The sequence below is a fragment of the Salminus brasiliensis genome, chromosome 17 (assembly GCF_030463535.1).
Source record: "Salminus brasiliensis chromosome 17, fSalBra1.hap2, whole genome shotgun sequence".
NCBI classification, from domain to species: domain Eukaryota; kingdom Metazoa; phylum Chordata; class Actinopteri; order Characiformes; family Bryconidae; genus Salminus; species Salminus brasiliensis.
Window position 1 is genome coordinate 5029487 of NC_132894.1, and position 24927 is coordinate 5054413.

The 24927-nt window shown below is 41.1% G+C and overlaps 2 protein-coding genes and 1 non-coding gene across 7 annotated transcripts in view; 1 reads left to right on the forward strand and 2 right to left on the reverse strand.

The window, feature by feature from the left end:
* Positions 1-308: 308 nt before the first annotated feature.
* Positions 309-15786, reverse strand: mfsd14a1 (major facilitator superfamily domain containing 14A 1). 2 transcript variants are annotated; one of them, XM_072660423.1, is made up of 12 exons: positions 15497-15786; positions 13824-13919; positions 11258-11320; positions 10471-10598; positions 9550-9664; positions 9186-9404; positions 6897-7010; positions 6477-6548; positions 6277-6389; positions 5779-5876; positions 3982-4130; positions 309-3027 (listed from the first exon to the last, which is right to left on the reverse strand). In XM_072660423.1, exons 1-12 carry the CDS (start codon positions 15575-15577, stop codon positions 2821-2823), a joined length of 1455 nt encoding a protein of 484 aa, XP_072516524.1. In that variant the 5' UTR covers positions 15578-15786; the 3' UTR covers positions 309-2820. The 2 variants fall into 2 exon arrangements, with proteins under 2 accessions (XP_072516524.1, XP_072516525.1); XM_072660424.1 differs by lacking the exon at positions 15497-15786 and adding an exon at positions 14574-14882.
* Positions 15787-17140: 1354 nt separating this feature from the next.
* Positions 17141-24927, reverse strand: part of ifi44g (interferon induced protein 44g) — a 7818-nt gene continuing 31 nt past the window's right edge. The window contains exons 1-9 of one of the 4 annotated variants that reach the window (XM_072660778.1): positions 24916-24927; positions 24689-24771; positions 22440-22526; positions 22211-22265; positions 21007-21205; positions 20686-20868; positions 19875-20046; positions 18851-18951; positions 17141-18460 (exon numbers count right to left, since the gene is read on the reverse strand). The exon at positions 24916-24927 is cut by the window's right edge and continues 29 nt beyond it. In XM_072660778.1, the coding sequence (XP_072516879.1) occupies positions 18251-18460; positions 18851-18951; positions 19875-20046; positions 20686-20868; positions 21007-21205; positions 22211-22265; positions 22440-22526; positions 24689-24767 (1086 nt within the window). In that variant the 5' untranslated portion in view covers positions 24768-24771; positions 24916-24927 and the 3' untranslated portion in view covers positions 17141-18250. Of the gene's footprint in view, positions 18461-18850; positions 18952-19874; positions 20047-20685; positions 20869-21006; positions 21206-22210; positions 22266-22400; positions 22527-24688; positions 24772-24915 lie in introns of all 4 variants that reach the window. The other 3 variants (XM_072660777.1, XM_072660775.1, XM_072660776.1) reach the window with 3 other exon arrangements.
* Positions 17954-18025, forward strand: trnag-ucc (transfer RNA glycine (anticodon UCC)). The gene has a single exon. It is a non-coding gene; the product is annotated as a tRNA-Gly (tRNA).

Genomic DNA, 24927 nt, shown 5'->3' on the forward strand with positions numbered 1-24927 from the left:
TTAATACATCATATATATGTATATAATTTATAAATATATAATCTCATAACATTACAGTTGAAACCAGAAGTCTACATACACTATATAAAAAGACGTGCTCTTTTTTTCTTCACTGTCTGACATGAAATCAGAATAAACTTTTCCTGTTTTAGGTCAGTTAGGATTACCAACATTATTTCGATTTGCTAAATGCCAGAATGAGAGGGAATTTTATTCTCTCTCTCTGGGGAAAAACAGTTAAAAAGTCCTGTTACACTTGGCTTTTAAAAGGGTTAACCACTGAGGTAAGAAGCACTGCAGCAGGCGAGTAAGTCAAAAATACTTTTATTGAAATGTGTTCGGATACTTAATGTCATATTTACATGTTCAGTCGATGACAATATTACTGTATGTTAAAATGAATAAAAGGCAGCGAAACATGACCACAGAACATGAAAAACAGCATACAGTATCAAGACTAGATTCAAGAAATAATAAAGAACTCAAATTATAAATAAATCCGAAAACAAAAGCTACTTCAGATCAATTCACGCCGGTCATAATTCAATAAAATCTACATATTTGGTCAAAATGTCTTGTTAAAACACACAAAACCTTTTATTTCTCCCAAAAAAACAAAACAAAAAAAGGTGTAGAAGGCCACTAACAAACTCCTCTTTTCCACCCTGTTCAATGAACTCCTGCTGACTGACAACTGAAAAGGTTCTGCACGGCAATGTAATGTGGTCTGAAGGTTTCTGCACAAGGCCCTGTGTAAACTTGCAAAGGGAGGGTTAAAGGAATACTCCAGTGGGTTTAAACTTATCGTCCGTGTGCAGCACCTGTAGCGTTCGGGTGTTCCTCACACACACGTTTTACACATTACCTTATTACCGTAGTTCAGAAAAGAGCTGGAGAAGCACTGACTCACTTAACAGACTTAATAGAAGTCAATGGGCTGACGATGAACCGGCCTCTGCTCTTCCTATACTGTTCTTCCTGGGCTCTGGTCAACAGATTAAAACGGTCTATAGAAAAAGGACTATACACTCAGTGGAGTATCCCTTTAAGATCCTCTAGTCTGGTCCCATCAGCAGCACTCATCCACTCAGCTTGTGGTTTACAATCCCAGTCTTCTGGATTCCATGCCTTCCACGTTTGCTTAACTGCATCCAAAACCAGCTCGATACTGACCTGTCCATGCTCTGCCCACAAATGCACTCTATTGAAAAAAATAGCAGCTCTAGATCAGTTTATGTACTGTATGTACATGCATAAAATTGTTTGTATATATTAGGATCATCCACATATATATTTAGATTATCTATCTACATAAGAATCAATGGGCAGATTATGGAGTGCCCATTGGCCTATTATGGGCGTTTTTGTAATAAATTATTTAAGGGATTTGTTTAATAAAATAAATCTAATAAATATTTTTTAATGTGTGTAGATAATCAAACTATGGATAATCAATCCATGACTAACCATCCATCCACATGAAAGGCCACATTTTGAGAATAGTTTGGGTGTTCTTCCACATATCTGAGCCAAAGCGTTGCATGGTGGCAAAATCATCAAGGTCATTTTTAACTGGCCTTTTTTTCACCCCCGATTAGCCACACCACAGTCCAGCAGGGGTCAAACTTTAAAGTGGACAAATCTAAACAAGGAGTAGGTTGAATACGAATTTTAACAAAGTTCTGTAAAGTTTGTCCAACCTAGCAACAGTTATTAGAAGAAAAGAAAACGAAAAATAATCAAAAATAAATACAATTGTGGGCGGAGTCTGAGCAGATTGTGTCTGGCAGCAACACAAACATGTATAATGCATGGCTTTCCCAGCACTACACTCTTCAACATAAAGCTGCCTCAAAGGGTTTTGGTTCCAGAAAATTTAAAAAAAGAGGAGACGCATGTGTGAAGAACCTCTAATGTGGTTCTCCTTTGACATCACTCTAAAAAAGGAACCCTTTGAAGCATCGTTATTTTGGGGGGATTATAAACCACGGTGCTGAAAACCAAAACCAGATGTTGGGGAAAGGCACCGATAATTCTGAAGTGGTACAAATAAGAACAGCAACGATACATAGGCAACAATCTCGATATATAAGCATGACAGTAAAGGTACTGTAAAATGAAGCTTCTCTTTCAGTCTGAAGCTGAGCTGTTGATTAAGGCTGTTGCTAACAGGGTTATGTTTTAAAACTGTACACCTGATGACCCCATGCACCCTGTCCTCTAAAATCACATACGGTTCAATATAGACAATCCCCACCGCCCCCCTACCTCGGCCCGCATCCCCACCCCGATCCCGGTCCCGGTCCCGGTCCTGGTCCTGACCCTGACCTCAAACATACAAAAAAAAGCTTTTCACTGGCTTCCAATCTGGACAGCTGACCGTTTGTTGTTTAAGATTAAAGACAAATTGTGTTCGATGCCAGGTCTTTCCAATTTGGGGGGAAAAATTGCTGTGTCCAGAAACATTCCTGACCAAGGTTCATGTCCCTGAGTGAGCCATTTCCGTGTAGAATTCCCATCCTCCTCACAAAAATACACCAGATGGTAAGATACGTAAAAATGAAAAAAGAAACAGAGCAGAAACAGAAAGAAAAAGGCAAAGAAAAAGAAAAACGTAAGAATAAATACAAGCCATTGCAACAGTGCCTTTGGACAGAACCATCATTAAATATATGTTCCTCTATTTACACATTTTGCTTTCGTTAAAAATTTGTCGGCTCTATGTTTTGATACAAGTTTACATTCTCCCCGATACCTGCTGCTTCTCGTTTACGGTTTTGGAGAGGGGCGCCCTGTCCTGGCCACCCAGACAGAAGTCCATCAGACGTTAGTGTCCTGCAGGAGGGGCTCCTTGGCCTCCCCTGGCGGCTGGGGGCTGTGGGGGTGCCCGTGGGGCGACGTGTGCTTCTTCCAGCTGCCTGTGCGGGGGCCCATGTGTGTGTGCTCTGGGATGAAGAGTGCCACCAAGAGGGCCAGCAGCACAGAGCAAGCGCCGAACAGGAACGGAGGTCCAGGGATTATTGCACTCTGAGAGGAGGAGGAGGAGGAGGAGGAGGAGGAGGGGAGGAGACAAAAAGCAGCAGTTTTCCCACTGTTCTAATAAAATCTCCTAGAAGATGCTACTCCAAGTAAATTCAGACCAATATTGGTCCATTCACTTATGATTGCACGGACACTGACAGTGTAATAAGTCTGATTTAACTGTTTGAAGTGCAGAACAGTTTGAATAAGTGGTGAATATTAAGCCTTTAAATATCACAACATAATACTCATCCTATCTCGCCCACCCCTACCCTAGAGGGCAAAGAGGGTTACGGGCCTTGCTCACGGCCCTTGCTCACGGCCCAATACTGTCAGCTTACATAACCCATAACCCTGTGACCAATAAGTCAGTGCTCCAACCACTGATCCACCACTTCCACTGGAGCAGAGAGGGCAACTGTTGCATCTTAGCCAACCTGGGTATTGAACTAATAACCTTGTGAGCAACAGCTCCGAGCTCCAATCATTGAGCCACCACTGCCTCCTGGAACTTGTGTCACTTGTGCTTGTGTCAGACATATATATTTTTATTTGTATATGCATTTATATTTATTTATTTATTTATTTATTTATTTATTTTCACACATGACTGATTCTGAATTTGGCAAATTATATATACAGTACCTATATATATTGTAGTTTGTTCTACAAAGCCTAATCGATCCCATTTAACCACCCAGTGACTTAACTTGCCACCAAATTAACTCAGGGTGCACAATTAAGTTTCCTGACTAGCTTCATATCATGCAATAAAGACCAGCTACCATGCTGTTCCCCAACCCACCAACATGGCCCAGTTAATAGATGAAACTCAGCACACCAGCTAAACGGCTGCAGCAGTGCTAGGGGCATCACCATCAGCCCCAGTCTCGATCAGAGACATGCCCAGGCAGCAGTTAATGAAAAGAGCAGTTAACGAAAGAGTGAATGAAGGCTCACCTGCTGGTGAAGCTGAGGGTGTACATCTGCATCAGTTTCAGGAACTTCATCCAGCTCCACGTGAAATATGTAGAAGATGAAGCCGTAGAGAGCCGGTCCGAGGCCGTTGCAGAGCCCGCGGATACCGGTGATCATTCCCTGTCCGACACCTGCATGCACGGACAAGAGAGACAATTCTGCACTCAGCTCATGCCACACTTCCTCAAGTGTCTTAAGGAGACAGTTTTGCTTTGTTTACTTTTTTTGTAGCATTTTTGTGATTGTGTCCGCCCACACGATCTGATTGATTAAAAAGTGACTTTTTTTCTCTCCAACATACTCATTCCACTAACCACCGGGTGCTAAGCAACAGTATCATAAAATAGCACTTGTGTAACTACTTTGTTTGGCAGAAGGAATTGCTAATATAAACACATCTGATAAGATGTTCAGAGCGGCTTTGCTTGATTCCTCTTTACTGTTGTACAGAAGATAGATGGATACTTTATTGATTCCGAAGAAAATTTTGCAGCCAGTAGCAGTTAAACAATATGTCATTGTAATACAACGCATGAAAAAAAAAATATTTAAAAAAAACATGCATTTGAAACCTAACCGGAGATAAGATTATGGCAGTGCAGCAATAAAAAATGAATAATGTGCAAGAGGAGCAGGGTATCCACAGGTAAATGACAATACTGAATTAACAGGTGCATATATTGGTATTGAAGTAAAGTAAGGATGTAGAGTAAAGTGTCAATAATACAGATAAATAAACCTATGATTAAACATAAGAGAAGCAACAGAAGAGTTCTCAGACAGTAAATGTGGGTGGGTAGAAGAACTAATCTAAAAAAATAAATAAATAAATAAATAAAATAAAAGAAATTATATATATATATATATATATATATATATATAAAGTAATTAATGTAAAAGCATTTCAGTGCTTGTTATACACAGTTAAAATTTGAATGATAGTAAGATTTAATTTTTATATACACACCCATTACAGCGAAAAAGTAAATGTGCACAATGCATAAAGAGCACCTAACACCTAACTCAGATAACATTTACCAACATCTCAGACCTTATTTAGCTTGTCAGGACAATATAATAATCACTAGAAAAGAACAGGTGATGCAGATTTTAATGCGTTAGGAATAAACCAACTCCTCAAACCTTGTTCCAACAATCAGCAGCCATGGGCTCCTCCAAGCAGCTGCCTAACACTTAAATACGCAATGTCAGCGAAGCAGGAGAAGACAATAAAAAGATTGCAAGGCATTTCCAGGCAGCCTTTTCCCTCTTCCCCTTAGAAATGACCAAGGTTGAGAAAAGGTCACGTTAAGGTCTGGAAGACCAAGAAAACATTGACAGCAGGGTTGGGAAACGGAGTCTGGAAATAATTTTCCTGCTCCAGCAGGTTTACAACACCCAGCAATTAACAGGGGAGTTGAATCAAGTGTGTTGAGCAGGAAAAGCAGAAAACTGTTCAGACATTCGGTACTCCAGGACCAGAATTAACTACCCCTGTTTTAGAAAGGACTGCTAGTAGTGGTGGTGCACTGTTCGACTGTTCTACCTACAAAAATATGACCTTCACTGAAGAGTTATCAGAAGAAAAATCGTTCCTGTGTCCTCACAACAAACTATAGCAACAGACGTTTTCAAAGGAACACCTACACAAGCTGGACGCTCTTTGAAAACAATTCCTGTTTATAGTTAAAATACAGCGCGACTAAGAGTGGAGCTGAGGTGAAAAACAGTCCACTGTACAGCATCCTGTAGCCTTTGGGGTGATAAACAGTAACAAACCTTGCTGGTCTGGGTCAGCTGTGCGGGACACTAGAGCACTGACAGCAGGGAAGGTGATGCTGGACATCGCAGCGACAGCACCAGCTGCCCACATCATCCTGCGGGGAGAGAGAGAAGCAAAAAATGGGAATAGCACGAACACCTCCTTGCCATCTTCAGATTACCCTAGAGTAAAGCAGTACAATGCAGTCTGACGTTGAATGGGGTGTTTTTTCAAAGCAAATAATCGATGAATAATAATAATAAAAAAAATAAAATAAAATAAAAAAACGCCAAAGCCAAACCGCCACCAACACAAAAGCACTGCACCCCTGAACACACTTGGACATCACTTATGCTCTCAGGGACTCCCAGCCAAGAATGGCTGAGACGTCACCAGGGGTTAAGACGCCCACTCAGGAGCATTTTCTTTTTTATTGACTAAATTCCTCCCACTGTATAAATGAGTCCATCAGGATCTACTGCTCCCCAGGAGATAAATGGGACCTAAAGACTCACCATGGCTCTGATCCGAACCCGTACCAGGCCAGCTGCAGAATCTGGAACCCCAGCCCCAGCAAGATTGTGTTCTTGTTCCCGATGGAACGCATTAGTAAACTTAACACTACAGTCTGAGGGGGAGAACAAAAAAAATTAAATAAATAGATGACTTGCAAATAATCCTAAATAAATGGAACATGGAGAGGCAAATTACCAACCTGTGCAACAATTGAAAGCAATCCTAGTACAGCTATGAAAGCAGCAACACTTTCAGGTGAAAATAACATTATCTGCAAAAGAGAATCGATTATTAGATCATTTCCTCATCACAAATGTTCATTCCAGGCAGGGTCCAAATATAGTGCTAAAAGGACAAAGTCTTAATCACAAGACATTAGAAGTGCTAATGCTGCACCTAATAATGCTCCTTTTATCATCATCATCATCATCATCATCATCAGTATTACTACCCTGTCATTACATTAAAAACAATGGAAACTGTTATAGACGTGATTAACGCAGATCTGGAACAAAGACGTTTAAGAGATTAAATAACAGAAATGATCTTAACCGGTTCCTGCTAGCATTCATTATTAACCATATATGCAGCTGTGGTCTGAGGTGTTCTCTGCACGGACCTGTCGCAGGTACAGGAAGAAGCTGGAGTACTGTCCAGCCTCAGGGAGATAAGAGAGGAACACTGTAATGCAGATGAGCAGCACTGTGGAGTCCTGGCCCACTTTCCTCAGAGACTGCAGAAAACAGAGGGAAACAAACGAAAACAAAGAAAAGACGAGATTAATAATTCAGTACCTACAAACTCTGCAACTTCAACACAGTACAAAACCTATAAAACCAGGGTCACCACCGTGATTCACAGAAAGTACACAGCAGTTCATGAATGGCATAAAATGCAGCACAGCTGTGGACATCAACTCAACACCTAATGGGCACTTATTGACTGAAACACACTCAAACTGGTCTGAAGAAGAAAAGCTAGGGAGTTTATTTTGGTAGAGGGAGGCACGACGAATGCTGGGTTTTTAGTAGAATAACTGTGTAGAATATAATTCTAGTTACTCGACATTAAAGCATAAAACCCAAAAAAGGACTGAAATTGTGACCCTATGCAATCATAACTCTTTAAATAACAATAGAGTGGCTTATGCCAGGCATAAGCTAGAGGGGTATACAGCGCCCCAGCATTGAGCTGTGGAGCAGTTGAACTGTGTGTTCTCTGGAGTGATGGTTGGCGTGCCATCCAAAACTTTTGGGATGAGCTGGGGATGAGGAGGGGTGGTGACCATCCAACATCCTGACCTCACTAACGCTCTTGTCGCTGAATGCAATCAAACCCTCACAGCAATGCACCTCCAATCTAGCAAAAAGCCTTCTTCCCTGGACAGCAGAGACAGTTACTCCAACAAAAGCAGGATCAACTCCTAATGCCCTTGATTTCAGAAGAAACAATGAATGAACAGGTGTCCCAATACTTTTGTCCTCCTCCCACCCCCGCTTCCTCACACTGCTGACAACACAGTACAGCCCAGTGAAAGCAAATCACTAATTGCTGGCAGAAACTGTAAGCAGTGTACACGTGGAACCAGTGAGCGGAAGGGTCACTAACAAGTTCATTACTTCTGTGCCAGTATCAGACAAATTCACACTGGGCAGAACCAACCCGTAAAAGAAAGGCCTCCTCTCATGAGAATAAGAGGCCTCTGCAAAATACGGAAATATGAGGGGAAAAGAGGAAATGCAACGTGAGAGACAACAGCTCTGAACTACACAATAATGAAGGAACCACTTAAAGAGCGTCCCACAACGTTTTCAGTGTCCGCACAGAAGCAGGTGCTATACTGCTTCCCTAAGGGAAATCAGAGGGGGTGTGAGCAGAGCGTTGCATCAGTCCTTATTCACACTGCATTCTGTACTAAGCTCTCTTTGTACAGCCAACAATGCTGCTCCTAACCCAGCAAACATGATGAATCCATCTTTCCAATCAGGCAATTCAGAGCAATTTAACATTTAAATATAAACCATTTACACTTCCAATGCTGTCTAAATGACCCAAAGACTAATTTACAGTGGTAATGATTAGTTGACAAAGTTGATAATCAATGAAATCATTTATTTGGGGGAAAAAATGAAAAAAAAGATATGCTACTATAACGAGCAAAGGAAGAAGAAATTTAGAAGGTAAACTGGTTCAATTAGTTGATTAATCGATTGACAATCAATACATTCTTAGTAAACAATTAATACTTGCAGTGTTAATTGTGGGTCCTACTGTAGATTTTGTTTCAGGGACATACAATTAACACCATTGTAAAGAAACTCTGTGAAGCACAAGGGTAAGCAGTTTGATTAGTCAATTAATCTGGTAACAGACAAGTAATTAACTGATTACTGGCATTAGTTGAAGTCCTAAGACCAGTTCCAACTATCGTGAGCCATATAGTGTAACTGCGGTATATCCAAGTTGTTTAAATATAATGCAATGTTGAGAAACTCTCTAGAGCACAAGGAATAGCGGTTAGATTAGTCGATTAATCGGATAACAGACAAGCAATGAACTGATTATAGACATCATTAGTTGACATCAAGTCGAGTTACAACTACAGTGAGACATTATATATGTCAGTAGTTTACAAATATGGTCAATCTTAAAAAAAAAAAATAATAAAAAACTACCCAAAAAACCCCACAACTAACAAACTATTTTGAGCAGGAGGCACAATCGATTAATTCATCGATTATAGAAGCACAAAGTCCAGTCACATATATTATGAGATGCAGCAGCGTAGGCTGTGTTCTAGTTGTTGAAATAATGGCAGTGTAAAGGAACATTATGGACTAAACAGCATAACATTTTAATTTTAACATTTTAATTAATTTTAATAAACAGATGGTTGAGAAATACTTACAGCAAAAGGGTCCGCCTGCTCCCAAGAGATGGGGGCTCCCCAGGAGGCCGGCCGCATTTTCTCCGGGAGAGATTCGGGCACAGCCAGTAGGATGAAGCAGATATCCAGCATTGAGATGGCGGAGGCCAACACCACCACCAGGCTGTCCCCATACGCTCGACTCAAGTAGGCTCCGATAGCCGGGCTGGTGACCAAGCTCGCAGCAAAGGTGGCTGACACCTACAGAGAGATCAGAACAGAAAAAGAAGACCTCAGATGGAAATGCAGTAAAGATATGAGCTACTGAGAACATTAGAAATACTGCCTGAAGGGGATTTACAATTCCATGTACAATAACAAAGACGTGTACAATGACGTCACGCACCAGCCCATACGCCATGCTGCGCTCATGCTCCTGTGTGATGTCCGCCACATATGCAAAGACTACAGAGAAGGTCACGGCAAACACGCCTGACACAGAGATAACCGCGAAGTACCACCTGCAACGAAATCAGAGGAGATATTTAAAATGACACCCACCCACACATCCCCCTGCTGTCGAGTACAAGGAGATCACACCAAAGCTGTCACATTGGATCCAGATCACCCATTCACTAAACAATCTGGACCAAATTAACAGTAAACAGAAATGCAGACAAGGCAAAATACACACCTGAAGACATTTTCAAAAAAAATATTTCAGCAGGACGATTCTTTTAGGACTTTGAAATTAGGAAAAAAATAATAATAAAATAAAAATAAAAGCAGCACCAGCAAAACGGTAAAAAGACAGGTTTAAAAACACATGCCTTGTTTTTAACATCCGCAAAAGCTTAAGACTGACATCAGATACCGGATATTCCGTCTTTAAAAACTACCACCCTTTTAAAAAAAATAGATTTTGTTTTTTTAACAAATTTATTTCTAATTAAATTTTTTCTCTTTTCTCTTCAATTTGGATGGCCCAACCCATACATACTCCCACCCCCACCCGAATGCAATGCTCCCGACACTAGTGAGACCAACTGTGCTCTCTGGGCTGAGACTGCCAGTGGCTGGCAGCATGACCAAGATTTGAGCCAGCGATCCTCAGATCATAGTGACTGCACCTTATTCCGCCGTCCACTCCGGGCCCAGCAAAAAGGAGTCCAGGCTCTTCCCTAGAGGTAGAAATACTACCGACCATACCTACCACACACACCAAGTGCATTGAAAATGTATTCATTTATTAAAATGGCAATAATAAAATCATACTGCCCACCCTTAACTAAAAATATTATATTAAAGACAAAGACTGGGGACTTACCATGGGCTGATCTTCATCAACGGGATGGGAGCACATGTGAAGAAGACCGTGAGAAGGAGAAAGGACTTCCTGCCCCACACGTCGGAAAGGGCACCAATCAGGGGGGCACTCAAAAATGACAGCAAGCCCTGAAACATTCAAGAACACGTTACTTCCCGAAGATGATTTGGATTTTTTCACAAAAAAGGTTAAACAGTTAATCCCTATATCCCCATATCGATGCGGTCAAAAATGCTTTTTTGAGAGAATCTGACAGACGGTCCTTTCATCGCATCCAAATTTTATGATGAATGGATCAATAGAAAAGCTCCAAAATGACGGAATAAAATTGTTGAAAGTTAAGTTTATTTCTTTCTCATTAAAAGCTGCCAGATACAAGGTATGTGCATGACAGCCACAATACACACCACCACACTGCAATGAACCCTGGATGTTTTGCCTGTTGTTGTTGCTGTGTAGCGTACAGCTTCCCCCTTATTCCAGGTCTTCTTGATTGGTTACAAAACATAACGGAGTCATACAGAGTCAGAAACCACACAACCTGATTTAGGAGTGAAGTTAAGCTCATGCTAAATGATGGAGTACAGGCTTGCACTGCTTGTTAGCTACATTAATTCCATTGCATAACCAAATGAGGACACTTCAGCCACCGCTTCAGTCTTGTCTTTTTGGCTACGCTTGGGCTAAGGAGGAAGATTTAGCCAATTCTGAACATTCAGGCCAAACCATAATTTTAAAGCATCCAAAACAATAAACAAACACACAAGCATTAGATCACTGAATGTACCTTAACTCCCTGTATGAGTCCATTCATCAAAAACGTGTGCTTCGGGAACGTCTCATGAAGAACCTGGAGACCAAAACAACAACAAATAAGAAGCAGCACTGACAGAGACAGAAGCTTTCTGGACAATGACTGTTTGTTCCACTGCAGTCATATTAGCGATAAGGCTCGAGTGCTTGTGGTCACACAGCCTACGTGTCTACATTTTTTCTCTATTAGATTAGCTGGACTAAGCTTGAATGGTCTTGCTCACATGCAAAGCCAGCAGACAGACATCAGTTTTTATTCAAATAAGCTTCTCTACTGATCTCTTGTTTCCCAGGAGGGCTGAACTGACTTGGGGAAAATTGATCGATCAATTGCAATGGTTTCTAACCACTACTGCAACTCAATTCTTTATAAATAAATACAGTTAAATACAATGATAAATAAATTATGTTTCAGCGCTTTTCTTTTTTTGGCCAAACGCTGAAGCTTAAATGCTGGAAGCCAGACTGAGGGCTGTGTTCATGTTGGGTGCACAGTGGCATCTGAGTGGTAGAAATGAATCAAGCTCTGTTCATAAGCACTTTTTAATTTAATTTAATTGAACCGAGTTATGGGCAAAGACATCTGGTCACCCACAACATGGAAAATCTAATCTTTTACACTCAGGAAATTATTTTCTTCTACAGAAGTGCCATGAAAGTCATAAGCGGACCTCCGGGCATACACCTACCACTGATCTCTTCTATTGATTCTGATATAAAAACAATGAATTGTTCAATCCCACATCCTGGCATATGCTCTGCAGTGAAGAAACTCAATTTAAAATTTTTCAAGGGCAATTTTCTACTTATCCACTGCAGTAAAGGCTCACTGACTCCAACGACGATCAAGTCGCTCATTTACTACACAGTTAATGCTTGGAGTCTTCCCACTTTTCACCTTTCCTGTGCACCTTTCTTGACAAATTGTATATCCAGACAATAGGTTGAGGGTTAGTTTCTGAGACATGGATTTTTACATGGAGAATTCTGTGTAGCACAAGACCAGGCTTAGTCCTGGTCCAGGAAACCATCCCTTTAAATCCCAATAGATCTAGTGTAATAGATCTACTCCGATAGTCAGTCACATTTCAAACCTCCAGACCCCCAATGACTGCACCCGAAGCCGTATTTATATAACCTATGACTATTTACGTTTCTGCTGCTTACCAATGAGCTTTTAAACACCACTGATTGTTAAAGTAATATATCAGTCATATAAATCAGCACTGTCTGACCCAGTCAACCAGTACCCCCCCCCCCCAAAATTCTCAGATCTGTTGGGCCTCTGTTTTTCCCCACTCCCATGTTATACGCAGCTAAACTAACCGGACTAATTTGCTTCTCAACACCTGCCAGCTCCTCAACAAAAGTGGGCCACCGTCTCAGGCCGTGTTTGGGTTCCTGATTAATTAAGAACAAAGGATTACGTAAACAAGCGGTTCAAAGTAAAGAGCGCTGAGTGAAGGGTTTTCCCTGAAAGGGAACATGGGGGATAGAAATATTGGCCTCTGTATAATCACTGAATGGGACAGTCTGGAGCAAGGCCTTGTCTACTTTTCAATAACTGGGAAGACTTAATATACAAAACAGCATCAACAAACATTAGTTTGTTGATGCTGTTTTGTATATTAAGTCTTCCCAGTTATTGAAAAGTAGACAAGGCCTTGCTCCAGACTGTTATTGAAAAGTAGACAAGGCCTTGCTCCAGACTGTTATTGAAAAGTAGACAAGGCCTTGCTTCAGACTGTCCCAAAGGCGGATATACTGTAGGACTTTATTGGGACTATGGGGACCTCCATTACAGAGAAAATAGAATTCGTTTATTTGTAAATTATCACATATGACACACCCTGAAGTATTATAAGTGCATTTCGGTCTAATCTGATCATCTGACCGTATATTATTTTAATATTTGTGTGCTTCCCTATTCAAAACTCTGACACACGCAGCTCAGACACTACATAGGCAAGCATGTGAATTTACATTTACATTTACGGCATTTATCCAGAGCGACTTACAAAGTGCTTTGCTATTTACCCAAGAAAACCTCAGCTAGTTAGAATAGACCAATAATTCAAAAGATACCTCTAAGCTTAGACATTACTAAACACAATACAATAAGGCGACCATAGAACTATTCGCCTAAGTCCTCTCAGAAGAGGAGGGTCTTCAGTCTGCGTTTGAAGACAGCGAGCGACTCGGCCGTTCGGACACCCAGGGGGAGCTCGTTCCACCACTTTGGTGCCAGGACAGAAAAAAGCCTGGACGCTCGTCTTCCGCGGATTTTGAGGGATGGCGGGTCGAGCCGAGCCGTACTCGAAGCTCGAAGGGCTCTTGGTGCGGATCGGCTTTTGACCATTGCCATCAGATACGGAGGGGCTGGTCCGTTCTTGGCTTTGTAGGCCAGCGTCAGGGTTTTAAATCTGAGAGGGTGTAGAGTCTACTTACGGGTTAATAACTAGGTAAAAACGATAAACCACACATTCTGTACTCAAAGCAGACAAAGCCATGAATAGAATAAGTAAGAAACCCCAGCTTACCACCAGTGTAGGTGCGGTCAACAAGCCCCAAGCAAAGAACTCCAGAAATATGACTATGACAGCATGGTAAACAGTGGGGGAGCCAAATCCCTGAGGCTGTAGGAAGACACAAATAACTGTGAAACACTGCACAACATACAAAAAGAGAAGATAATTGTTATAAGTAACAAAAGTTTACATGGTTTTATGAGCAATAAAGTTATTAGAAAACACTCTTGGGGCGAAACAGCTGACAGATTAGCAATTATCTAGATAGACAGATCGCAATAGAGGCTGTTTTCTGGAAGATGTGGCCTTTAGGAGCCACAAATGCGTGTGGAAAAGTCTTTAACGACATTTTACAAGTGTTCTCATTTTTTTCATGGATAAAATATCGAGATTTTATCGCTGAATATTGATATTTTCACTGTTTTGTCCACCTGCCGAACTCGCAGACAAGCGCAGTAAACGTTAGCTAGCTAGCGTTAGCATTAGCCTTAGCCTGCTGTATTAGCCAATAGAGAGAGCAGCAGCTGACAGACTTCAGCTAGTTATTAATTATTAATTATTATCGTTGGAAAACAACAGAAAATAGAGAATGAAATTATTAATTTTATCCAGCATGTGTTTTGTGTTGTTAGTGACCCTTTTTGGAAAAAAAAAATTAATTAATGAATAATTTTAAAACATCAGCACCATCGAAATAAATTTAATATTTCGTTAAAATCGTGTAAATCTTTTATACACGATCTTTTAATCTATAATAAATACCGTGTCTAGCTGTACTCAGAAGCAGCTCAGCATCAGGAGGCGATCACTTTCATTTCAACGGAACTGCTGAAGCTGTCGCTGCGGCTGAAACCTAGCTCGCCATCACCCTCTGTTTAAGTGTCTGTTCATTTTAACAGCGTCCAGACACTCTTCTAAAACTCTATTCCGATTTTATGCTAAAACATATAATTAATATTAAACTTTTGGGCTTTAAAATAATAAAAAAACACGCAAACTTCAGCTTACGGCCCTAAACCGCAAACGTGCAAAACAGCGCCGCCTACCGCCTGCACCTCGCCACTGACAGCCAGCAGGTTGAGACAAACACATGGAAAACATCTTGAAAACGTCTTAAAATGACACTAATCGCTGCCAATTCAGGACAATTACAGCCTAGCTAGCTAACATGATCAGATCGACGTGAATATGTGTGAGGAAAACGGGCGCTTTCGTTCGCTATAACGTTCAGGCCCAAACGGTCTACAGTCATCTAGATAGCTAGCTAGCTATCCTCATCATCCTCATCCTCATCCTCATCCTCTTCATCACCGCCTAAACCCTTCCAGATCACAAAACAGCTCTAATCACAGCCATCATCCTGGCAGACGTGCTTTACGATACTCCAGATACACCCATAGGTGCACTGACATCACGGAAGCCAGCCGGGGGGCGATGCTCGACGAACCTGCCGTTCCACCTTAAATCGCCGCGCTTGCAGTAGAGACCGCGCACGCGCCCCCACTGTAACTGACGGCACTTTTTAAGGTGGACCGGACAATTAGAAGAAGACAACTTCGCCCTCGCGGCGGCCGGCGGAAACTGGAGCTGTGGCACTCAACAGCCCACCCGGCCACCTTACCGCACGCAGGACTGTGAGCGGAGGGACAGGAAGGCTGTCGGGGTGTGTTTGCGTGGGTGCTCACCGCTCCTCCGTCCTTGATGATGATTTTTTTGGCGAGCAGCAGACTGCGATTCACCCGCTTCTTCTTCTTGCTCTGTGTCATATTCCCATCCTAGTGTTTTTATTTCCCTCTCTTCAAGCGGGCAGAGCCTCGGTGGGCTTCAGCCGGACCGCATCAAGACGAAAAAGGCTGTGGAGGTACTCTGAGTACAGTATTTCCTACAGTTTCACTCCTCGCCTCTTCCATTCACTCCTCGCTCCGCCATCTTCACTCGGAAAAATCAAACACACCGAGTGCGCGGTGACGTCAGGACGTCCTGACGTAGCACATCATACGATTCGGCTTCCTAATTTATGCAGGAGCCTCACCAGCTCGACTAAACGTTTTAAAGGGGAAATTCAGCCGCATGTAAACACTGCTGCATAATTTAGACTTTAAAATGCAAATATAGCCAGTTACCTTGGATTTGCTGTGAAATGCGTAGTTTTTGAGAAATGTGCCAACTCAGATCTCTTCACAGTGGTGGCGATAGGAACCAGACGTCAGGACACCACTACTACTACAACACAATATAACTACTTTGTTTAATATCCAAAAACGCCTGCAATTGCACCTCATGATGGCGTAATAGTGGGATATCTTTGAAATCTTTTGTGAAAACATGACGACTATGTTGCCACACAACGCTCTGTATGTTCACACTTCCCCTCTATCTGGGCAGTGCTGGCTCAGCGGCGGTTAGAGCGCCGGGATATCGATAACAGGGTTGTGGGTTCGATTCCCGGGCGATACTCGGCAAGCTGCCACTGTTGGGTCCTTGAGCAAGGCCCTTTACCCTCTCTGCTCCCTGGGCGCTGGAGTTGGCTGCCCACCGCTCTGGGTGTGTGTGTGTACTCACTGCCCCTAACACATGTTTAACCAGATGGGTTAAATGCGGAGGACACATTTCGCTGTACAGTCCACACTGTACAGTGACAAATACGTGCACCTTTACCTTATCTATAGAGAAGATATAGCAGCTCACAGTTTGCAGCGATAGGAGATAGGAGATAGGATGTCTGAATGAAGAGTGCACGGCTTTTAAAAGCTGTATCATTAATAACAGTGCATTAACTATTTCCGAATGTGTTGCCTGACCCCAGAAAAGCTGCTGTTAAAAATGTTATGGCCTAGAAGTATTTTGTAAAGATGCTGTGCTGCTAAATAGTTCTGAAAGAAATCGTGTTTGTGAGGTTCTGCCACTACTTTACTATTGACAATATTACATATTAATCTCAGAAGACGGTTTTGGACTATGAATAACATAGCTATTATGTTATAGACATGGTGACAGCTGGTTCCCGTCACCACCACCGTAAAGAAATTAGGTTAGTAAGTTTCTCTACAGTGAACCATTTTTAACTAAGACCACAATGAATTCCACTGAATGGAAATTATATTATTTGATATAATTCTATAATTATCATATGTAATATAATATTGTATGAAATATAGTTTAGACCAAAAGCTTCTCAATATAGTTGTGAAACAGTGTCTCAGGCATCAGGCAGTGTATTTGTTATTATTTGGCACAACTTTATGTATATATGTATATAAAGAGAGAGAGAGAGATTTGCATCTTTCAAGAACACTGAAGAGAGAAAAATAATGAGTAATGACAAAGAATAAATGAGAATAAAAGAGATGTCAAACATTTATTCATCGCTACAAAACCCAACTCAGCTACATTACCACTGAACCCAGGGAAAGTGCAGACTCGCGCCATCTGCTGGCCATTAATTTCATCATTTTTTTAAGCGAATTACAACATCGCTTAGAGCTTGTGTCACACTCAACACACCAAGCAGATACAAATACTGTATAGTAGAAGAATATTTTACGGGGCTCCGTAACTGTAGCGATTAAAATCCACATAAACTTCAAATCCCATAATCCAGTGCTGCATCGCCTAGTGGAATGTATGGCGGTGACGCCATCAGCGCGACTGATTTTGTAGTCTGGTAGCTGGCCACGTTATGCGTTTTACACTTTCAAAATTCTCAATTTCAGTTTCTTTTTCTTTTCAATATTTCATTCGGATTATTGATTAAGTGGCGTGTCACGTTATGACGTACACCTCCAAATCACTGCTACACGCTAATGTCCGGGGGAATTTCACCACTTTCTTAAATGTTGATCAAATTGTCGTCGGGTGGATACATTTATCGAGTGAAATAAAAACGAAAAATAAGATTTGAGACTTTAACTGTAACGTTATAACGTGTTTTTTATCATTATTATTATTATTATTATGACTTATTATGGGAGATCTGACGCAATGACCAGGCAAACCCGAACTCCCTAGGAGTCCAATGCCTTCTAATGCCTGTAAAAGCTAATGAAGTACAGCAGATGTCAGCAAAAAATAACTAAGGGGAATGTAACACACATGCTCTCACACACGTGGTCTTTAGGCGGTGATACAGCCTCGACTCCCAAGCGTTGGTGGTATAGTGGTTAGCATAGCTGCCTTCCAAGCAGTTGACCCGGGTTCGATTCCCGGCCAACGCAGCACTCGTTTTCATTCATTCAACAGCATGTATGAACATCTATTGCAGTCCTAATTAACTTATTCTCACAACCAAATGTAGTAATATATGAAAAAAATGTTTTATACTTTTATTCAATTACTGTCAAATACAAAAACAGTCAGATTTGAAATGTGCCATTAAAACAGTCCCATATGAAACTCCCATGTGACCAAAAGACTGAATTTCATATAAAAATAGTTACAGTTCAAAACCCACTCAAAGCCGAACTGATTTGATTGGTCTGAACATTTCCTTCTGTGTCCTGGAAGTACATATTTACGTACTGCAGAATGTGGTCAACAGCCGTGAGCAGCAAGATATCAGTGTTTTCTTCCAGCTCCAGCTGTGAGGAGTAGTTTTTCACTGGTACGATGTATGATGTGGCCATTCCCAGCAGCGCTCCAGCCTTTGCCATCTGAACAGTTCAGCACAAAACAGTCGGAAATTACATTTACACAATTTCCCCCTTATCATAAATGTAGTCCATCTATCTATAAAGTCCATCTACGCTATTAGTGTCCATTATTTGTTAGCTACATTACTCTCGTGGCTCCTATGTGAAACTAAAGAAGCAAGACAAGTTCCAGACAAACATTTGCCCTAAATTAAGGTTGGGAAACTGAGGGCTGGAGCCCAACACAGCTGATCTCAATGGGCAATTATCTAACCTGACAAGTTGAATCAGGAATCAGCTTTCCACAAATCCAGCTCTCTGCAGCTGGAGTTCCCCATCCCTGCCTTAAATGGAGCATGATCTATACGTTATCTACAAATACATACAAATGTGGAGGAACTGTTCGCGTACCGTCTGCTGGACAGTGGTGCTCTGGTACACGTTTGTGATGTCCTGAGAGGTCTGCTTGCAAACCTCGTCCACATGAGTCAACAGAGCCACTTGATGCACACCTGCAGTTAGACATTAAAGTTTTAAAAGGAAATTCTACAGATGTTCTCGAATAGTTAAGACATAAACTATATATACACATAAACCAAATGTAGGCCTATGTCTAAGTTTAAGGATAAACAAATGGAAAACAACTCCATTCTATTTACATATTTTATAACCAATTCTATACAAAACCCCTCCTATAACCCATTCTATAACCCATTACATACTATACAAAACCTCTTTTATAACCCATTATATAACCCATTATATACTATTCAAGACCCATTCTATAACCCATTACATACTATACAAAACCCCTTCTATAACCCATTCTATACCATAGAAAACCCCTCCTATAACCCATTCTATAACCCATTAAATAATATACAAAACCCCTCCTATAACCAATTCTATACTATACAAAACCCCTCCTATAACCCATTCTGTAACCAATTCTATACTATACAAAACCCCTCCTATAACCCATTCTGTAACCAATTCTAAACTATACAAAACCCCTCCTATAACCCATTCTGTAACCAATTCTATACTATACAAAACCCCTCCTATAACCCATTCTGTAACCAATTCTAAACTATACAAAACCCCTCCTATAACCCATTCTGTAACCAATTCTATACTATACAAAACCCCTCCTATAACCCATTCTGTAACCAATTCTATACTATACAAAACCCCTCCTATAACCCATTCTGTAACCAATTCTATACTACAGAAAGCTCAATGTATAACCCTTTTTACACTATGCAAACCACCTTCTATACTATACAAAACCTATTCTATATTGTACAAACCCATTCTATAACCAATTCTATAACTATATAAATTCTATACTATACTATACAAAACACATTCTATACTATACTATTCTATAAACCATTCTTAATCTAATTCTTAAAATAATCATAAATCATCTCACCCAGGCTGCTGATGTGTTCTCGTAGCTTCTGGAAGGTGGTGCTCAGTCCCTTGGGGTAGGTGTTAATTTTAGAGGCATCAACCACAAACACCACACAGTGAACCTTGTCTTTGAGGGTGGGCTTCTTCATAAAGCCTGGAGTCTCAGATTTGACAGGTTGTTCTGGGCTGAACTGTAAAAAAAAAACATTCAAAACACTTGAAACAATAAAACACTTTTGGGGTGTGAATAAAACAACATGGGTTCAGTGGTAAGAAATACACTATATGTCCAAATGTTTGTGGACACCCCTTCTAATGAAGGCATTCAACTACTTTAAGTTGCACCCTTTACTGCCACAGTTGAGCAAATGTGCATTTACATCTTGTGTAGTTCCTGAAGAGACGTACTGCCAATAGAATAGGACCCTTGGGAGCAGATAAACTCAAACCCATTGGCACAGTGCCTAATGCCAGGTGTGGGCTAGATGGATATTAAGCTCCCAGGATTGAGCTGTGGAGCAGTGGAACTGTGTTCTCTGGAATGACAGTATGCTCCTCCAATACTTGGTGATCATCCAACATCCTGACCTCACCAATCTCACACTTGTTGCTGAATGCAATCAAATCCTCACAGCAATGCTCCAAAAGCTAGTGGAAAGCCTTCTTTCCTGGACAGTAGAGACAGTTACTCTAACAAACGTAGATAAACTCTTGGTTAACACCCCAAGAACCCGAAAAAAACATGAATGAGCAGGCGTCCCAATACTTTTGTCCATATAATGTATGTTCTCAGTATGTGCTCAGTTTTCCTCCAGATGCAAAAAATGTACCTGATGTCCCTCTGGGACGTGTCCTTGGATGATGCAGAGTGCATCATGAAGGGTCAGTCCTGCTGTCTCACCATCTCCAATACCCATCACATCACACAGGACCAGAGATGTAGAGCCGTCTGCTGTATCTTGACCCTTCCTAATGCTGAAGGATCGAAGCTGGTTGGTTGGAAATAAAGAAACCTGCTCTGATTTTTAACTTTACACACACACAATCACAGTACAGAGGTTCATTCATTAATAATTCATGTATGACAGGTTTCAGTTACATGCCAGTATACAGTATTTATAGCCTGTGACATAACTGTATGCCATTCTTACCTTTTTTGTAAAGCTTGTGGAAGTGGATGATCCGACCATGGCCCGGTTCAGGACTCGTCCAGAAAAGACAGACTGCACAGAACTGATGAAACTAGACTTGCCAGCACCAACTGGACCCAGCAGGAGAACCCTGGCCTCAGGCACACACTCACTGGCTGGTTTGTAAGACTTCACCATCTCCACCAGTGTCTCCCTGGTTCTAGGGACAGTGTTCACATTAGTCAGCTATTGCTGATCATATATTTACACATCAAAAATCCCCAAATCCCCTAAATAAGCAATGCTTTCATCTGCTGCACATCCACTTTGAGGTTCAACTGTGCACGTTTCCACAGAAAATCAATGGCAACAGACAAGAATTCAACTCAACCCAACTGAATTTAATGGAGTTTCATTACATCCAAATCCAAAGGAGTTCAGTGGACCTTCCTCACACTGGGGCAGCCCAAGATCTTTGAAGCGATGAAACACAACTGATTTTCTTTGGGATGAGTTGGATTGATGAGGCTCCACAGAACTCCATTGGATTGAGTTGGAAAGCTGGAACTCCACTTAACCCCTCTGGGATAAGTTGAAGTAATGAACCTCCCTTTAACTCTTTTGTGTTGAGTTGGAATGGTGGACCTCCAAGGAAGGCATTTGGGATGAGTTGGAATGATGGAACTCCACTAAACTCAGTTAGGATGTGTTGAAATGATGGAACTCCACTAGGCTTATTAGGATGAGTTAGAAAGATGGAACTTCATTAAACTCCTTTGGGATAAGTTGGAGTGATACATCTCCACTGAAATTCCTTGGGTTGAGTAGGAGCAATGAAACTCCACTGAACCCCTCTGGGATAAGTTGAAATAATGAACCTCCCTTCCACTCTTTTGTGTTGAGTTGTAATGGCGGACCTTCAATGAAGCCCTTTGGGATGAGTTGGAATGATGGAACTTCATAAGTCTTCTATTGAGTTAAGTTGACTGAATGCTGAAGAACATCACTAAATATATGGTCGGTGTTATGAAAAAGACTATGTCTATGAGTCGATCGTGACATGAAAAAGTTTGTCAATGCTGATTTAATGAAAATGAGACTTGAGATAAGAAATGAGAAAAAATAAATAAATAATTAATTAATATCCTTTATTTTAGGCAATTAGGTGTCTGGTTAGGTTTGGAGGTACAGTGCACTTTTCCATCAAAGCTACTGAGATACTTACTCCTGAGCCCAGATCATACTTCTCCAAGGGGACTCCAGCAGAGGAAACCAGAACTCTATAGAAATGCACAAGGAGACCAGGCAAAATGTAAAAAAGACAATAAGAAAGATAAATACAACACATAATAAATAAATTAAGAGAAAGTTAGGTCCAAAAGATTTTAGTAAAACAAAAATGTGTATAAATTTACTGGGTCCAAATGTTGGTGCAGCATCTTCTTTCTTTTCACCTTTGGAAGCTTCATTTGTAGCCTTTGACTTGTTCAGTGAGAATGCAGTAGACTTGGCTTTCTCTCTGTTGCTAATCGCAACAGCATCTTCAGGACAAATATGTAACACAGAGATGTCAAGAAAGTCCAAAACACTATCAATAACGTCACAAACACAACCTTCTTAAGCCAGGCCTTCTGCTTAAAACGATTCAGTGACTGATGGGACGATTCAGTGACTGATGGGACGATTCAGTGACTGATGGGATGTCTCGATCTGATCCAGTGGATCAGGATTGGGTGGATATTTAAATCCTAATCCGGTTTTGAGTCTTTGTTTATCTGCAGTGTTCAGAGAGCCATCTAGCATCCTCAGTAATGTCCATTAACGGACATTAACAGACATTACTGCCCAGCCGGCTGCAGCACTGCAGACGTTCTCAGAAGGTAAAGAAAAGAGTTGCGAGGCTGCAGTGTGGAGCTACCGCTTGCCTTTCTCTGTTTTTAAACCAGCACTGAAGAACTCATTCTGAACCGAGTGGAGGCTAAGAGTAATGCTAATACACGCACACACTCTTTCAAAACCCAAATCACAGCACATTCACCCACTATAAACCAGTTATTTCACACCAGTAGACCAACAACTACTGATATCTGTCTAGAGTGTGTACCACTACACACACAGGACATGATTAGACTGTAGTGTTGTGAAGGAGCTGGGAGCTAAACGGAGAGTCAGATTGGATTTTAAGATATTAAACACAATAAAACAATCATTTTAAGAAAAGTCTCGACTAAACTAAATCAATCAGTCCAGAATGTCTTATTATAGAAACTGATACTAAAAATAAAGCTCATCTGATCTAAACCGCGGGGCTGGATTATATACACACACAAAGATCAGATAAATTTTGGCCGATTCCCAGCATTAAGAGACTCCAATCGGGGACTTGGGGGCAAAATAACTTGATTGGGACATCCCTAGTAACTGATTACAGAACATTTTTTGAGGTAACTCAACTTAGTTTAGTCGAAAGTTCTCCTAACTCACATTTTCTACTTCTGCATCTCAGATTAATCAACTATATATATTGAGTTAAGCCTCAAAAACATTAGCTAATGAGTCTAAATCTCCACCTCCTTAATTCATTTACTGTTCATTCCCATCTGCATGTTAAAGCGCCCCCTAATCGCATGAAGTCTCACATGAAGGCTTTTGACCGAGGAGTGCTGAGCTCTTGCTGGGATTTGAGTTTATTTAACGTGATCTCCTCACGCTTGATGAGCAGCAGTTAGACCGTTGGGCCACTCTAGAGCTGTGAAGTTGCACTACATAACATGTACTGCAGTTCTGAGTAAATTTACCTTTCCATGTATCCTTGGACACATTTAAGCACATGGTCTTAGAGCTCTAAAGTGGTGCGACTCACTCTCTAACTAACAGTTCTAGCCTGCAGGTGGGAATAAACAGTAAACAGATTGAGGGGGCGGAGCTACAGACTAAGCAGCTGCAGCACATGAACATGATGTTTTTGCGGCTCGACCTAATATGTATTGTTTATCAAACTGAGATACAAAAGTAAAAAATTGAGTGAGTTAGAAGGACTTAGTTTGAGCGTTTTAAGCAGAGGGACGTCCTAAGGCATTTGAAATTGGGTGCTACGGCTACATTGGGGAACCTACTGAACCTATCCTGAGAGCGCGGTTGCTCAAGAGTGCAGTGCAGTGAAATTTCATCAGCTTGTTCACCACATAAACTGAAGGTAGCCTATCCAGTTCTGGGACTATTAAACTCAAGTGCATTCTAAAAATGAAAGACTGCAGTCGTTCTGAAGGCAAAGTTTCTAAAGGCCATTTTATTATATTCTGCACTTGGCTCAAAACCTGCCTGCACAGATTAATCCACCCTACACAACTAGACTGTCCCAAATCCATCATCACAGTGACGAATATGATACGTAATAGGTACAAAGCGCTAGTGAATACATCGTAGTCTACATGGCTGTAACATAGCTCTCACAAAGCTAAAACATAGGACCCACATGACATAACGTGACATAGTAGTTCTTACATCAACAAGGTATGGGTAGATTGACTCCAACCAATAGCAACTAACAGAGTGCCCATAGTGTACCAAACGCCTTAGGTCTGCACCAAAAAAACGCACTGTAATCATTTCAAGTCAAGTTGGTCTGACTTTAATTACATACTGTAGCTACTGTTTAAATAATCATTAACTTCTTTAAAAACAGTGAAGACAGTGACAGCACCTCCAGTTCCATCTTTGGAAGACAAGCTGAAAAGCTTTTCTTGTGAAAATGTAAACATCTGGTTCGCCCTCGTATCCATGGCTCTGAATCAAAGAAAGATAATAAACAAACATTCAGACATGAAAAGAATTTTGTAGCAGTAATTATTAATGCATATAAAAAGCACAGCAAGCAGATTTGAAATAAGAAGGAGCAATAACAGGGTAAAAAGATTACATTGCACTCACAGTAAGAGTCAC